Here is an 18,673-nt window from a genome sequence, read left to right as displayed (position 1 = left end):
GCCTGGATTCTGCCTTAGGTCAACAAAATCTGTTCAAAATGTACCTACCCATAACAAAGTAAAACCTCAGGTTCCCATAGCCGGTGGTGTCCATATATGGGGTGCATAATTTCCTTTCTCCATCTTTGAGGAAGACCATTGATAAACCTGATTCTACTGTTCCACATTCTGTACCAATGACAGCTCCCAAGATGTCCCACCTTAAAAAAAAATGAGAATCATTAACAGTTGGAATACTAAGTCAAAGCTTTATAGAGTATAACATTTTATTTAAAAAAATTTTTTTTTAAATGTTTATTTATTTTTGAGACAGAGAGAGACAGAGCATGAACGGGGGAGGGTCAGAGAGAGGGAGACACAGAATTGGAAGCAGGCTCCAGGCTCTGAGCCATCAGCCCAGAGCCCGACGCGGGGCTCGAGCCCACGGACCGTGAGATCGTGACCTGAGCCGAAGTCGGACGCTTAACCGACTGAGCCACCCAGGCGCCCCTAACATTTTATTTTTAATGAGGAACATTTACTTAGTAATTAATGATTCTGAAATAAAGATGTGGTAAAACAGATCTTAAGTAATGAACAGACTTTTAAACATTCACAATTATGATTTTTCTGTAGAAGGATACATTTAATCAGTATTACATATAGTATGTCTACTACATGATAGTCTTTATTCTCAAGGTACTTAGAATCAAGATGGGGGTCAAATTTGAACTAAGGAAATAAGGAACCAGAAAAAACAGTATCATAAAATTATACGCATTTGTATTTTGCACATTAAAAATAAGTTGTAGAATGTAAAGTGGTAAAAGTGGCAAGAGTATAGCAAGTTTTCCAAAAAAGAAAAGACAAGAGTTAAACTAAATCATGTCAAAATATATATATATTCAGATATACAGAGGAGAATAAAAATATCTAATATTTTTAAACTCATTTCTCCTTAGTATTTATTTCTGGTCATGTCTAATCTGGACATGGCTATTCACACAACTCACTTTCCCATGGATGGAGGAAACTAGGACACACAGAGGTAAGCAGCTTGCCTAAGGCCAACTGCTGTTTAGCTCTAAAATTGAGATCTTCTGTATCTCAGTTTGCTGTTATTTTAGTAGTTACAATTCTAAAGACTGTACTATGTCAGGATGATTATATTGAACCATTTTAGTTTATAATATATTTAGAACCAAGATGTTTAGGAAATACCCATTTTTTTTAACAGGTTATATTAATCATTCAAGAAACTCAAAAATAACTTTGTGAAGCAGCTCTTAATAGTGCTGGACCACTGTAAATTAACAACGAACCTCTCTTGACTCATACAAGAAAATTTCACACTGGTTCATTGGTCTTTTACTTGCTCCATTTATCCCAATTAAACCACTCAGCCTACTGATCCACAAAGCAAGTTAAGGTTATAAATGATGCATATGATGACTCCTTTTAGGCTTTATTTTTAAAGTGAAAAATTGAATTGAAAAGATGGAATTGTCATGGACTCAAAGAACCTTCTCTATTCAAGTGAAAAATGAGATTAGTAGTCTTTTTCTCATTATTAGTTGTGAATGAGTAACTCTTCTAGATGAATCTAAATGAATTATTTTCAAGACATCTACCACAGACAGAGCTGTGTGAGATATGTTCAGACTATATGTTTTTTTCAATCTTTATTTTAAAGTCCAATATATTTAATTTTACTCTATATTAGTCTTTATTTCTCCCACTCTAACTATTGGCAGATAAAAAGTGAAATTATTTTCTTTAGAAACCCAAATATTTATAATCAAGTGAAATGGTAAGTTTAGTCTGCTTTGAAGAGAAAGAAGCAGAGATAAATCTAAAAAATCATTTTGTAAGAGTGTCAGTGATTTGAATAAATTATCTTGCATTTATTAAAAATTCAGTAGAAGCCTGTTGTAGCACAAGCTCATTCTTTCATGAATTTGTATAAATACTGGGTCAAGCTTAGTTGGAGACAAAGTACCCTTGAGGGGCCGCAGAGGAAGCCTTCCACTCCCCGCACTTCAGAGTCCAGATTGGTAAGGGTGCAAAGTTGTGGGTCTTTTCTAGTTACAAAAATGATATGGTCCCCGGCCGTTTCTTAATAATTACATGAAGTAAAATTATAACATATCCAAATCTTTGAGGCCAGCAGTGGTATTTGAAGAGTTGTATAGTTTTAGCAGTATCTTCGAAGGCATGACAATTTCCCTGAAAAGGAGTGTTACTTCTGTATGGTTTAAATTATGTTTTCCTGAGGTAAATGTGGTTGTATGTGAACTGCATTTGAAGGAACGTCTGCCTACAGGGGAGACACCTCTGCAACACAGCAATTTATATTTATGCTTTGATGACTAACTCAAAAAAAAGAACCCTATATTATTATAAATACAGTCATATCTATTATTTATAATAGAGTGAGTTGAAGTTGGAATACAGAAAAAAAAAGTGTAATAATCAATAAAATGCCTTAAGGTAAGTCTGTTCCTTAGATATAGCAAGGTCACAATGATGTTTAATTTAGGTTTTTAAAGTATGACTTTCCACTATTGTGTCAAAAAATGAGGAATATTTTTGTAAGCAAAGATAATTTAAAGAAGTTTCTTAGCTGGAAACCTCTCTATCACCTATGTTGGAGTGCTTTGAGAATAGAATTAATTATGTTTTAATCAGCTCATAGTTTAATATTTTTAAGAACGATATGAGAGAGTAGAAATTAAATCTTTTCACACAAAAAAGATAAATGTTAGGTGATGAATGTGTTAATTAACTGGATGGAGGGAGTTCTTTCACAACATATACACATATCACCACGACGCACACTTTCATTTCTCACAACTTTTTGTCAGTGATACCTGAGGAAAGCTGAAATTAAAAAATATTTCCTTTATAAACTTAAAAAAAGAATGAGATCTATTCTTTGAAGGGCAGTTTGGTAGTTAACTATCAAAATGAAAATAACATACATACATGTACATATATGTACCCATACGTATCTGATTCTCTTCTCTTTTAGAAATTTATCTTTCTTTTTTTTAATATTTATTTATTTTTGAGAGAGAGAGAGAGAGAGAGAGAGAGAGAGAGAGAGAGAAAATCCCAAGCAGAGCCCGACGCAGGGCTCCATCTCATGAACTGTGAGATCATGATCTGAGTCAAGATCAAGAGTCAGATGCTTAACTCACTGAGCCACCCAGGCATCCCTAGAAATTTATCTTTCAAAAATACTTTAACAAGTATACAAAAATTTTCATTAAAATACTGTCTATCTCATTAAAATACTGTCTATCAATACGGGTACAATTAGATAAACTGGTACACCTTTTTTTTGAAATAATGATTAATATTTACTAATTAGAAGATACATTCGAGAATGTTGTCAGTTTTTAAAAAAATCAAGTTGTAATATAGTATACAAAATGTGATCTGTCAGGTGGTGTGTGTGTGTATGTTTGTGCGTGTGTGTGGTCACAGAAAATTTTCTGAAAAAACATGTGTGTACATTTTAACTCTGAGAAATGGGGTTAGCATGGGAGAACTTTTGATTTTTACTTTATCTTCTTTGCAATAAAAAAATAATTTTCAAAAAAAAGAAGAAAGGCATTCAATTTATGTGTATTATAATTCAGAATGGAAACTTAAATTATCTCATTCTAGGTTGATAAAAATAGTAAGAATATGAACACAGACAATAGAAGTCATAATTTAATCAGACACATCTTTTTGTTTATAAATATTGGCATAAAAGACTCTAAAGGTAATAAAACATTTCACATTACCTATGAAGATTTGTTTTATTATATTTTCCAGAATATATTAGATCACCTAAAGTTGGCGACTTTAGGTTTAAACTAAGATATAGAATAAAGACTGTCCAAGAAATCCCACATTTACCAAACTCATAAGGTTTTTTTAATCTCTACGAATTCTCTGAGGTTAAATAAGTTCATTATATTCATAAGGTCTCTATTTGGGATAAATTCTCTATTATTTAATAAGGGATGTGCCATAGAAGGGTAAAGACCCTTCCACATTCATTTATATTCATGAGGTTTATCTTGAGTATGAGCCCTGAGAGGTCTAGCAAGGTGTGCACTTCGACTGAAGCCTTCTCAACCTTCGCATGTAGGTTTTTCCCTCTACCATGACAGCTTAGGTGAAGGTAAAGGATGAGCTCTATTTGACAGCTTCCCTGCATGCACTGCATTTCAAATATTCTTTTCTTCGATTGGTTCCCCTGTATTTCACTCAAATTCAATTTTGTTTTAGGTTTTTATTGCATGCATTACATTGATTTACACTCTTGTTGGAATAACATTAATAAAGAATATTGTCTTCAGAATGGGAGAAAGCACTCAGCTTTCTCACCAATAAGACAGAAATATAACCTAGGCTGGAGGATGTTTAGAGAAAAGAATGTATTGCCTGGGACATGACAAAATCTCAATAAGTGCTGGTTTCCTTTTCTCCCCCCTGTAAAACGTGGTGCTATCTTTGTTTTAAAGTAAGGCAAAGAGGCAATACAAATGAATTTCTAAATTATAATGAGTATTTTTATTTTTTCATATGATAATTAGCAGAGAAACAGTCCTGGACAAAGTTGCAGTACAATATGCAAGTGTTACTACTTAATCTTTAAGCAAGGGGATACTTAGCTGCGAGAAAAATTGTACTTTATCTATCTATGAGTCTTTGGTACTGTTTATGATTTTTGTCTATAATATCCTGGGCCCCTTGCTTTATTATTTTGTTATCTAAATGGTCAAGTGCGTTTTGCTTTAATAAAAATGAACATGCTTAAGAAAAAACAAGATCCACTCCATACAATATTAACTCAGACTGTCAACCTATCTTCAGTCTGCTTACCTTGAATTATAAGCTTAAATAAAATCCTTCTTTAGCTTTGTAAGCATTTTTGTGAAACGTATTCTAAGTCAGAAGGAACATAATTCTTCTGGGTAGGAAAGAGGGAGGAATTTTTAGAAAATATAAGATGATGCTCCCCTAATGTGTTTTTAAAAGGAGGCATCCTTTCCTTTTATAGTCCCAGAATTCAATCTATGGTCATTTTATCCCATGAAGTTTCTAGTGAAGTGCTGAAATATGGAATTTACTGTAATAGTGAAGAGTTGTAGTTTGAGAAATAAACAATTCAATAGTTTAAAAACAAACAAAAATTTCTCAACAGAAGACCATGGGGGAGGGGAAGGGGAAAAAGAGAGAGAGAGAGAGAGAGAGAGAGAGAGAGAGAGAGAGAGAGAGAGAGGCAAACCATAAGAGTCTCTTAAATACTGAGAACAAACTAAGGGTTGATGGGGAGGTGGGGGAGAGGGGAAAGTGGGTGATGGGCATTGAGGAAGGCACTTATTGGGATGAGCACTGGGTGTTACATGGAAACCAATTTGGCAATAAATTATATTAAAAATAACTGTAAAAAAATAAAAAAAAAGAAAATGCAAGAAGGTGCTCAAATTATTCTGAAGAATTCTAAATTATTTTATTTTATTATTTTTTTAATATTTATTTATTTATTTCTGAGGGGGGGGAGAGAGAGAGAGAGAGGGTGGCAGAGAGAGAGAGAGGGAGAGAGACAATCTGTGCTGACACAGCACAGAGCCCGATGTAGGGCTTGAACTCACTAACCATGAGATCATGACCTGAGCTAAAATCAAGAGTTGGACGCTTAACATACTGCGCCACCCAGGTGCCCCTAGAAATCTAAACAATTTTAAAGCCAATTTTTAATAAAAGCACCAACTTACACTGAAGGGGCCATAATGGAGATTGTTCTTGTTGGTCTATACACAGGTTTGATGTTCAATGTTTGTATGTAAGATTTTTTTTGCTACTATTTCTCTGGAACAAGGTAGCCAATATAAAATTGCTTGAGTTTATATTGCCTTTTTTTGTTCCTCCCCCCACCCACCACTGGATAACATTCAATTTTAAGAAAGACATTTTGAGTCAGCTGTAGGTGTGATCCACTTAGCAAGCAATGCCACTGAAACACATAATACTTCGCATTTTAGTTTCTTTATAGTAGATCATCTATCAGAGACTAAGCCATGGCTGACTTCAGAAAACCATTGTCTGTGCTCAATTTTTTCTATAATCTTAGACAAGCTGTTTTTTTAAATAATATATATCTTGAAACAGCTTCTTCAGAGCAACTTTATAAAACAGTTATCTTAATAGGGTATGAATGGCAGTAGAAAAGCAATGGAAGTTGGAGGGAACTGGAAGTAGGTTAGTAGTTTAAAGACTGCTCTCTCTCTCTGACCATTGAAAAAGTCAGCAAAATTAAATATGAGAAAGCAAATTTGTCCTCCAAGCATCTCTTCTATGTCTTGCTGGTATACTGGAATTCTAGGTATTCCATCATGTGCAGTATTTGCCACTAGTTGCTTTTAATTTTTTTTATGTTTATTAATTTTTGACAGAGAGAGACATAGACAGAGAATGAGCGGGGGAGGGGGAGAGAGAGAGGGAGACACAGAATCCAAAGCAGGCTCCAGGCTCTGAGCTGTCAGCACAGAGCCCAACGCGGGGCTCGAACTCACAAACTGTGAGATCATGACCTGAGCTGAAGTCGGATACTTAACTGACTGAGCCACCCAGGCACCTCTGCTTTTAATTTTTAATTAGAGGAAGACTCAGGGTGCCTGGGTGGCTTAGTCGGTTAAGTGTCCGACTTTGGCTCAGGTCATGATCTCATGGTTCATGGGCTTGATCCCCATGTTGGCTTCTGCACTGATAGTGTGGAGCCTGCTTGGTATTCTTTCTCTCTCCCTTTCTCTCTGCCCCTCTGCAACTCACACTTTCTCTCTAAATAAAATAATAATTAGAGGAAGACTCTACAAAAGTGATATCTGTGGCCTGGGAGAAGACACCCACATAGAGAAATACAGTTGGAAATATTTTTTGAAGATTAAAAAAAGACATTTTATTTGTTTTCTATTATGATACCAGTATTCTCATTACTGAAAAATTGGAAAATAAAAAGAGTGCCAAAAAAATCACCCATAACCACACTATCCTAGAGACAAGCACAATTAATATTTTAGTATCTTTATTTCTAATATTTTTAGATGTATATTTCCAAATAGTTGTAATATTACATACATGGTTTTGTACTCGGCCTTTTTTCACTTACATTAGTAATGTACACATTTTCCAGGCTATTATTAACTCATTATAAATAAGCCACACAATATTTTATTATGTATATACCAAAACAAACTATATTTAGTCATTTTTCTTTTTTTTTTTAAGTTTATTTATTTATTTTTGAGAGAGAGGGGTCTACGCTGTCAGCACAAAGACCAACACAGGGCTCAAACTCACAAACTGTGAGACCATGACCTGAGCCAAAACCAAGAGTCAGATGCTCAACCAACTGAGCCACCCAGGTGCCCCATCATTTTCCTATTTTTGAATTTCAAAATATATTCATACATAGTTATACTACTTAGCATACTTTATAGGCCTGAGGAGTTGTCAATTCCCTAATGCTCCTGAATGTGTTTAGAGTACAGATAACTCCAAGCCATGCTTCTTGGGGTGTCAGAGTTCTCTTATTTCACAGAAATTCCTAGATACTCAGGAGTGCCCTGTGGCCAGTGTTTATCAGGTGAACTACTGAGGAAGGGTTGTGGAGAACAGACAGGTCGAAAAAGTGAGCATCTAAACATCTCAGTGTTAAAAGCCTCCTCTGATACCTTCCACAGAGAAATCACCGGCCAACGTTGTACCAAGCTGTCGGAAATTAAATCAATTTGGAAGGATTCCGATTTCATTTTCGTTTTCTCTGTGACCTCAATAAAGAAGATGCTATCTTGGAAGGGAAGCCAGTCACTACATTCTGGATGCTCACACAGACAGCTGGTTTAGAGGCGGGGGAGGGGGGCTATTAACCTACTCAAGGATGGTAAAACCAAAAGCAAAGATGGTGTGTAAATGTCCTCAAAATTAAAGGTTTAGAATTTCTATGAAGGAGTTCCAGAACAATATAGCACTTACTTTTTAATTATTTGAAATTTTACTGTTTATATTTTTAAAAAATTTTAATGTTTATTTATATATTTTTGAGAGAGAGAGAGAGAGTGAGCAGGGGAAGGGCAGAGAGAGGGAGAGAGAGAATCCCAAGCTATTAGCACAGAGCCTGATGGGGCTCAAACCCATGGACCGTGAGATCATGACCTGAGCTGAAATCAAGGGTCGATGCTCAACTGACTGAGCTACCCAAGTGCCCCTGTTTATATTTTTAAAGTATAAAAACAATTTGCTTAAACAGAAAGCAATGTTAGAGACCAGGCCAAAGGCAAACCAGAATAAGTAAGATGTAATAGATGTCTTTTAACAGCTTGCAACAAGATTACTCAGATCCATTTTAGCAGTTCCATGCTTTTAAAATATATCCAATTATCATTTAAACTAATATGGTCTTTTTTCTTAATGACACTCATTGGTTTATTTAGAAAATCTAATTTAGGTTTCATTGGCCTCTTCAACTTTGTGTTTCTTCTACATCTCATTAATTAACTTGAGTATAATTTTCTTTGAGCACCACTTCCCTCATATCCCAACACCAAGTATAGGTGGAATAACAACTAATTTTTAAGTTTTTTGATTACTTATTATGTGTGATACATTGTGCCAAGTGTTCCGTATATATTGTTGCATAAAATGTCCCCTTTTAGCCCTTTAAGCTTAAATTTGAATTTTATTTCATCTGATTCAAATATCTGATTTTAATATTCCTCCTTCTTTCGTGGCATTTGCCTGGTATATTTATTTCTGTGCTTTGGTTTTCAATTTCTTGTGTTATTGCAAATATATACCTTATTGTTAAAAACTTACTTTGAAAATATCATTTAATAAATCAATGTAAGTCAGTCAAATTTATTGGGTTACTGATAAGTTTAGATTGATTCCTGACACACTGCTTTCTGTTTTCTATTTACTCTTTTTTTGTTTTCTTTGTTACTTTCCTGGCATGTATGAGACTAAGTCTCCCTGTGTCCTAAGTTACACTGATGCTTTAGAAGTTTTAGGGCCTATATTTGGCTAATCTAATTTTTCAACACACATATTTACACATAAAGTTTTCTATTAACTTTATTATTATTATTAACATTAAGAGTTTCCCAGGGACGCCTAGCTGGCTCAGTCGGTTAAGCTTCCGACTCCTGGTTTCAGCTCAGGTTGTAATCTCACGGTGTGTGGGTTCAAGCCTGCATCAGGCTCCGCACTAACTGCATGGAGCCTGGTGGGATTCTCTCTCTCACTCCCTCTCCCTCTGCCACTCCCCTGCATGCTCTCTCTTGATCTCTCTCTCAAAATAAATACATAAACTTAGAAAAAAAAAAGAGTTATCCCAGATCTGTATCCTCACTCCAAGCAAGTTAGGAACTTTGGCAGTATTTTACTTCCTTATTCTCCTTCTCTTCTTGTCACCCTCCCACTGTACCCCTCATGTTGAGGTCATCTGGGCTTTAATTCCAAATTTTTGTTAAAACTTTTGAATAATCAATACTTATTCAGACTGAGCTACAAGCTTTAATTTTTTTTCCTTGATCAAAACTCTTTCTTGAATCTATCCTATTTCTCTTGGATTAATTTCCAGGAATATATCTTCTAGTAGTTCTTTCAGAGAGGATTCAGGGGGGTAGTAAACTTTCTGAACCCTTGTGTCTGAAAAGGTTTTTGTTTTTTTAATATAAGTATAATCGACATAGAATATCCTATTAGCTTCAGGAAGAGATCATGGTGATTTAATATTTTTATGTATAATGAAAATACCCCCATGATTAGTCTAGTTACCATATGTCTCAATACAAAGTTACTATATTATTGACTCTATTCTCTATCACGTACATTACATGAAAATGTAGAAAGAAAAGTAACAGCAAAATCCCATGTATATAATATCCAACTTTAATAATTATTGAGTTGCCTGGGTTTTTTTTGATACTGAATTGCATAGGTTCTTTATATATTTTGGATATTAACCTCTTATTGGATATATAATTTGCAAATATCTTCAACCATTCAGCAGGTGGCCTTTTTGTTTTGTTGATGGCTTCCTTTGCTGTGCAAGAACTTTTAGTTTGATGCAATTCCATCTGTTTATTTTAGCCTTTGTTGCCCTTGCCAAAGGAGACTGGTCAAAAAATACTACTAAGACCAATGTCAAAGACCTTAGTGCTTATGTTTTCTTCTAGGAACTTTATGATTTCAAACTTACATTCAAGTCTTTAATCCATTTTGACTTTATTTTTGTACATGGTATAAGAAAGTGGTCCAGTTTCATTCTTTTGCATGTAGCTGTCCAGTTTTCTCAACATCATTAATTGAACAGTCTTTTTTCCATTACATATTTTTACTCCTTTGTCATAGATTAATTGGCCATATAATTGTGGGTTTATTTCTAGGCCCTTTATTCTACTGCATTGATCTATGCATCTACCTATTTTTATGCCAGTACTATACTGTTTTGATCACTATAGCTTGTAGTATAGTTTGAAATTAGGGACTGAAAAACTTACAACTTTGTTCTTCTTTCTCAAGGTTGCTTTTATTTATTTGGGGTCTTTTTTAAAATAAAAATTTTAAGATTTTTATTCTATTTCTGTGGAAAATGCCATAGGTATTCTGATGAGGATTGCACTGAATCTGTAGATTGGATAATATATATATTTCAGTAAGATTTTTCTTCCAATCTATGAACATGATATATACCTTTCCATTTGTTTGTGTCTTCTTCAATTTCTTTCATCAATGTCTTATAGTTTTCAGAGTAGGCCTTATACCTCCTTGGTTAAATTTATTCCCAGATATTTTATTCTTTTTGATGAAATTGTAAATGGGATTGTTTTCTTAATTTCTTTTTCTGACAGCTTGTTATTAGTGTATAGAAATGCTACAGATTTCTGAATGTTAATTTCATACCCTGCAACTTGACTAAATTAACTTATTAGTTCTAACAGTGTTTGGTGGAGTCTTTAGGGTTCTCTCTCTATAAACTATCATGTCACAAGCAAACAATAACAGTTTTACATCTTCCTTTCTAATTTGGATGTCTTTTATTTCTTTTCCTTGCCTAATTGGTGTGGCTAGGATTTCAAATACTTTGTTTCATGAAAAGAGGTGAGAGCTGATATACTTGTCTTGTTCACAATCTTAGAAGAAAAGCTTTCAGCTTTTCAACCTTGAGTATGATTTTAGCTGTGGGTTTGTCATTTATGGCATTTTTAATATTGAGGTATGTTCTCTCTATACACACTTTAAGAGTTTTTATTATAAATTAATGTTGAATTTTGTCAGATGTTTTTCCTGCATCTATTAAGATGAATTTATGATTCTTATTCTTGGTTTTGTTAATGTAATGTATCATGTTGATAGATTTGTGGATGTTGAACCATCTTTGCAATTGTGGAATTAATCTTACTTTGATCATGGTGTATGATCATGTTAGTGTTGTTGAATTTGGTTTGCTAATTTTTTTTGAGGATTCTTGCATCTATGATCCTTAGGGATAATGGCCTGTAACTATCTTGTGTGTGTGTGTGTGTGTGTGTGTGTGTGTGTGTGTGTGTGTAGTCTTCGCCATCTGGTTTTGGTATCAGGGTAATGCTGGGCTATAAAATGAATTTGGAAGTGTTCCTTATTCTTCAGTATTTTGGAGTAATTCAAAAATGATTGGTACTATTCTTTAAATGTTTGATAGAACTTACCTGTGAAGCTGTCTGGTTCTGGACTTTTATTTGCTGAGAGTTTTTTAAAATTATTAATTCAATTTCATTACTTATAACTGGTCTATTTAGATTTTCTATTTGTCATTCAGTCTTAGAAGACTGTGTTTCTAGGAAAATATCCATTTCTTCTAGGCTTTCCAAATTATTGGTATATAACTGTTCATAGTAGTCGATTTCTGTGATGTCAGTTATAACTTCTCTCTCATTTCCAATTTTATTTATTTGGGTCTTCTCTTTTTCTTGATGATTCTAGCTAGAAGTTTATTGGTTTTATCTTTTCAAAGAACTAGCTTTTAGTTGCATTGATCTTTTCTATGTTTTTTGGGGTGTGTGTGTCTCTATTTCATTTATTTCTACTCTATTATTTTCTTTTTTTTTTTAACTAATTTTGGGCTTTCTTCTTCCTTCTCTAGTTCTTTAGGTATAAAGTTAGATTACTTATTTCGAATTATTTTTGTTCCTTGAGGTAGGCTGTATCACTATGAACTTCCTTCTTAGAACTGCTTTTGATGTATCACATAAGATTTTGAAAAGTTGTATTTCCATTTTCATTTGTTTCAAAGTATTTTTTGATGTTCTCTTTCCTTCATTGACCCATTGGTTATTTAGTAACTACTTAGTCTTCCTGTGTTTATGTTTTTTCCTGTTTTGTTCATGTAGTTGATTTCAAGTTTCATATTTTTATGGTTAGAAAAGATGCTTGATATGATTTCAGTCTTCTTGAATTTACTGAAACTTGTTTTGTGGACTAACATATGACCCATCCTGGTGAATGTCCCATGTGTACCTGAAAAAAGTGTGTATTCTTCAGTTTTTGGATGAAATGTTTTATGTGTATCATTCAGTCCATCTGGTCTAATGTGTTGTTTAAGGCCAATGCTTTCTATTGATTTTCTGTCTGAATGACATTGAGGTAAGTGGGGTATTAGAGTCTCCTACTTTTATTGTATTGCTGCCAATTATTCCCTTTATGTCTGTTAATATTTTGCTTTATATATTTAGGTGCTGCTATATTGAGTACATAAGAATATCTTTTTCTATCCCTTCACTTTCAGTCTGTGTGTGTCTCTGTATCCAAAGTCTCTTTTAGGCAGCATATAAAACGTCTTATTACTATTTTTTTTTATGCACTCAGCCACTGTATGTCTTTGGACTGGAGCATTTAGTCCATTTGCATTTAAAGTAATTATTGATAGGTATGTACTTATTATTGTCATTCTGTTATTTGTTTTCTGGTTGTTTTTATAGTTCTTCTCTGTTGCTTTATTCTTCTGTTGGTCTCTTCTTTTGTGGTTTGATGGTTTTTTTTCAGTGTTATGTTATTTCAGGATTATTCTCTTTATTTTCTGTGTTTCTACTGTAGGTTTTTTGGTTATTTACAAAAAACACGGTCACCATGAGGTAGGTATATATATATATAGCAGTGAAAAGATTTTTGTTTTTCCCTAATTACTTGTATGATAATTGGAGAAGAATTTTATGTTCTGAATAATTTTTTCAGAACTAGATAACTTCTTCATTTTTTTAAACTTGAGCTTAGTGCTACCAAGAAAAGTATGATGAAGCTCATTTAGAAGCTTTTTGGGTTTCTGCAACAGTGTTCTGAAGTTTCTTCCTGGTGCTCTAGGACTGGCCATTTTCCCATTTATCTTGCTAAACATTTCATTCACAGGAACTATGTCTTTTCTTTATTCTTTTTTCAATCTTGGCAACTTCAATAATATCTTTGAATATTACATTCCATCTATTCTCTCTGACCTTTCTTTCAGGAATTCCTGTTTTTCTAACATCAGAAGAGCCAATTTCTCTCCTATATTTTACATCTTTTTTTCTGATATCCAGTGGCCATAAGTTTTGGATAAATTTCAAGACTCAAATTTATAGCTCATTAATTTGTTCTTCAGCTATGCCTATGCTGATATTCAGTGGAGAAGAAAATCCATTAAATTTGTTTTAACAATCATATACTTTCATTTCTCACATCTCTATTATTTCCTCATAAAATCTGTTTTAATTCCTCAAATGCAGTATGCTCTCCTATCCCTTTGAGGATATTAATTATGCTTCTTATAAAATCTCCATTTGTTTATTCTGCTACTTCTATTTTCTCAAACCTTAGTTCTTCAGTTTGATGATTTTTTTAAATGGAGGTGATTTTCCTAAGATTTGTTCATTTTAGATCATTTGCTTATATTTGTATTTGCTATTATTTTTTTTCATTTTGGTGTAAAAATGGCCACAGATTGGGGCAGATGGACCTTTAGGGGGGACTACAATGAGAGGCCTCCATTCTCCTTGAGATTTCCAGTCACCTGAATTGCCCTGCCTCTCCATTCCAACTGTCCACATTCATTGCTTGTTCCTGGGAGCAGAAAAGCCTCCCTTTGGAAGTAGGTGTATTGAGGGGCTCACCTTCTTGGCAGTCGCTACAGCAGTGCCTCAGAGCCCCGTCCTGATTCCTGTGTCCAGCATCTGTGTCCCAGAGCACTGGTGAGACATCTTTTTTAGTGTCTTATCCAACATGCGTTTGGGGCTATAGTCTCCTCCTTCCATCAGATCTTTTCCTCTTCTCTCTCTCTTTTTGTACAATCCTTTATAATTCCTGACCCAATTAGGCACATTTTCTTATTTTATAGTGTCATTATAGATGTTTGCTCATTTTCTGTAATCTCTAAGGACTTGAGACATGTAGATATGTCTCATATAGATGATTCAGTATTTGAATATTCATTACATTTGTGGAGTTCCTCTTTAACATGAATACTCTAGTGACAACAATGAAACAGGGTTTTTTAAAAGGTATTTCAATAGTAAAAACATACAATGTTTGCATTTGGGATAAAAGAGAAGTATACAAAATCTATATTATAGCAGTGTGTTTTTCTACAAAGCTCCCTCCCACCTAAAGGCAGTCTCAGCTAGGTGAAATATGGTAGTTGCTAATTAAATGATGTGTTTGTAAAGTGACGCCAAAGTTCAGAAAGACTCACATAAATTATCAGTATACTCATTAAAATTTCTCTCTTGCTGAAGTAACAGATGTGTCTTCTTTAGGAAAAGGAGAAAAAAACCTTCAAGATCCCATTTAAAAAAATAAACCTATCAACACTGGATTTAGGGCAGCTTTGAGATATGAGAGGCAAGCAGCTCTTGCCTCTTTGTGATGTGAAATCAAATAGCTGGACTCAAATGGTAGGAAAACAGGAATATTTGGGAAAGTGGACTCCAAAAATAGTCCTAATGATGGTGGCTTTCTTTTCTTTCTTATGAAGTGTTTTGAAATTATTAGAGAGGACCACATATTCATTTTTCTCTTTCACAATTCTTATGGAAGAAAAACACAGTTAATAGATGTGCAAATATTATATGTGAGCTAACAATTTAATTAACTTATTTATTCTTTAATTTTTTAGTTTTTAAAACAAGTGACCTCAAAGCTAGACAGCTCAATCAATTCTAATTTACTATCTAAGTTTTCTGTCTATTTTAGCATGTGGGCCAGTAATGATAAATTGTCAGTGTGGGTGATAATGATTGAGTTGAAGAATGAGACAAATATTTAGTAAACCTGGCTGGTTAAACAAAACACATCAAGATTTCACTCCCAAATTCCTAATCTGGTTTTCTTTGTCAGTTCTTACCCTAGGTAAAAATATGTCACATTAATTTGATTTTGTGACAGGATTTCTTTCCTGAAGCTATGATTAAAAACTATCATGACAGCATTCTTTCCTAGACCAATAAAGCCATTTGGGAGTGGGTGAATGCAGAGAGGGGACACGGGGGGACACACACACACACACACACACACACACACACACACAGGACTAAACCAGCATTTTTATCATCACTGCAACCACAGAAAACACTAGATCCTCTCATTATCCTTTTATGCCTTTATAACATAATGCCAAGTGGGATGACTGGGCCACCAGATGAGAGCATAAATAAGGGAAATCTGGGGGGTGTGGCCTGATATGCTAGGGGAAAAGCTGCAAATAATCCTAAGATGTAGTTGCTAGAATCATGTACTATTTTTAGAACCTGGATGAATTAATTGTATACCAATTAGGGTGGCACAGGTGCTTTTATCAAGCAAATTATTTTGTTATTGGAACAGAGATCTGCTGACAATGCCAAGGCCTGAAAGTATTAGCCTTTTAACTGTGACCAAAAACTCTGATATATCACAATACTGAGAAGTGGCCAAAGAGCATAATTGAAACCACCTGAGTCACTGAGTGGATGGAATTTGTTCTGATGTTCTTCTGTGTCTGTACTGACTTGAGCTCCTTTTTCTTTAAATTGTTTTAAGTTTATTTAATTATTTTTGAGAGAGACAGAGAGAGATAGCAGGGAAGGGGCAGAGAGAGAGGAATAGAGAGAATCCCAAGCAGGTCCACACCATCAGGATGGAGACTGATGTGGGGCCTGAACTCATAAACTGTAGGATCATGACCCAAACTGAAACCAAGAGTTGGACACTTAACTGACTGAGCCTCCAGGTGCCCCACTTTAATTCTTTTTTCAAGCATAAATACTTTTGGTTCTTTTTGTTTTGGGGGGGGGGTGAATGATTTGGTTTAACCACAAATTCTCTTATATCACCAGTACTCTGTGAAAACAGAATGTCTGCTCTGTTAATTGGAGTAATTTTTTGCTAGCTATGTCTCTGCACTTGTAGAGTAATTTTCTAAGATATACTGGGTTTCTTCTTATATAAAATCAATTCCTTTCTAAGCCTTATTCATGGTTTTCTGTTTGTACTAAATCTTCAGTTATATTACTAGGTGATTACTGGATGGACCATTAATCCATTCAAAAAAGCTTTTCTTTTGTTCTCTTATAAATGATTTTGATGATGCAACAAGCTGAAAAAAAATAGAGAGGATGGTGGGATAGGGGATAGATGGGTATGAAGGTCATAATTAAAAACATCTTGAGGGGCACCTGGGGAACTCAGTCAGTTGAGCATCTGACTTATGCTCAGGTCATGACCTCACAGTTCATGAGTTTGAGCCCCCTGTCAGGCTCTGTGCTCACAGCTCGGTGCCTGGAGCCTGTTTCCGATTCTGTGCCTCCTTCTCTCTCTCTGCCCCTTCCCCTCTGGTGCTCTGTCTTTCTCCCTCTCAAAAATAAATAAACACTAAAAAAATAATAAAGAAATAAATTTTATCGGAGCACCTGGGAGGCTCAGTCGGTTAAGCGTCCAGCTCTCAATTTTGACTCAGGTCACCATCTCATGGTTCGTGGAATTGAGCCCCACAATGGGTTCTGCTGACAGTGCAGAGCTTTCTTGAGATTCTCTCTCTCCCTCTCTTTCTGCATTCCACCCCCCTCCACTTATGCTCTCTCTCTTTCTCAAAATATATAAATTAACTTTAAAAAAATAAAAATAAATTTTATATGGGGCTGGGTATCACTGGGAACCACTGGAGTCCCCAGGGGATGTGGGGGACATCCAATGAAGGGGATGACTCATCACTACTGCATGGATGATATTAGCTTGGAGAGATGGACGAGTGAGGGTCAATGAGTGTCTTGTGCTTCAAGATTCGGGATTCTCTTATAGGCAGTCAAGCTCCATAACCAGGAAAGGGTTTTGAATTGGTCTTTTGTATCAGGAATCAGAAAGAGAGAACTGATACGCTGGTGATGATTCTTTATCTCCAAAAGACAGGTAAAGAAGCCTTGCTTGCATTGTCAAAATTCTGGACCCCATCAAAGCCCACCCGTTTGTAAGGGGATTAGAATGAGCCCTGTGTAGGATCTCCTGGGGGAGATGAAATGTAGATGTAGATGAAATAGGTGAATAGTAGGTGTGGGTCCCTCAAGGAGAAACCGAAGTCACACTAGACATGGAACTTCAACGGTGCCAGGAAGCTTTATGGACTGAAGGGCCTGACCATCACTGCTAGGCTCTGAAGGAATTGGCTCCCTTAAAGTGTGAATCTCCCTCAGAGGCATACCTGGCCTGCCCCACAGGCTGGACTTCCCTGAGGCAGTGAAGAGCCACAGCAGAAATCTAGCTTTCAATAGTGAAAGACCCTGATGTGGCAGCAAAAGGTCACAGGGGCAGTGGCAGCTCAGGCTGCTAGCCAGATTTCTATCCTGTTGGGTCTGAATGCACTCCCGGGCAATGCATGGGAGGCACGGAACCCAAGAGAGCCATGGCCTTCTTGCACTCTTGGGCACTTCTTGCCTTTTGGTTCCATCCGGTTTCGATTTTATTTGTTGAAATCAGAGAGACACGACAACCTCAAATGTTGTGTTCTGGAAAAAGTTTCTCAAAGTTAACAGTTAAATTATTGCTATTTTATATTCATTATAGAATTATACTTTATGTTAACTTCATTCATCTCCATCATAGTCTTAGAAAATATACACTAAACAATAAGGACCTGATCACATGTGTTTACTGAAAAAAAAAAAAAAACACTTCTAGAATTTCCTTCCTACTCACACTACCTTATAAATTTAGATTCTCTTAACCTACTAACTTTTTTCAACTTTAACTTCCGGGAATATGCTCCTCAATTAATAGGAACTATCTTAGGGACACAAGACCCAGAAGAAGGCACACAGCTCAGAATGGCCAGAAAATACCACCACCAAACCTCCCTCATTGTTTTAGCTTTCTTCTTCTTCAACGTCAGTCCCATATTCCTTTTTTAAAAATCTTTCAAAGATAAATTTTACTCCCTAAACTATTTTTATAGACCAAAACCACATTCCACAGAAAATCAGGTAGCAGCATCTATAAATCTCCGGCTCCAGGAAGACAACTGCAAGTCTCAATGTAACAGCAGTGGAAAGATTTTGTATCCTATACACAATGAAAAAGACTTAGTCCCAGTAAAAGCTGAATAAATGAAAAATGAGATAGACGCGTTCAGCTGAAGTTAAAAGGTATTTGCAATTAT

The 18,673-nt window shown here is 35.2% G+C and overlaps 1 protein-coding gene across 1 annotated transcript in view; it reads right to left on the bottom strand.

Moving 5' to 3' along the window:
- The window catches only part of RELN (reelin), a 524,459-nt gene that overhangs the window by 190,136 nt on the left and 315,650 nt on the right, over window positions 1-18,673 (bottom strand). Inside the window, exon 12 of the mRNA XM_078442541.1 lies at window positions 49-200. Within this exon, the coding sequence (XP_078298667.1) occupies window positions 49-200 (152 nt within the window). The remainder of the gene's footprint in view (window positions 1-48; window positions 201-18,673) is intronic.

This window comes from Panthera onca, chromosome A2, assembly GCF_046562875.1.
Source record: "Panthera onca isolate mPanOnc1 chromosome A2, mPanOnc1 haplotype 2, whole genome shotgun sequence".
NCBI lineage: Eukaryota > Metazoa > Chordata > Mammalia > Carnivora > Felidae > Panthera > Panthera onca.
Note: the sequence above shows the minus strand (reverse complement) of the source record. Positions and strands in the feature narration are given on the sequence as shown.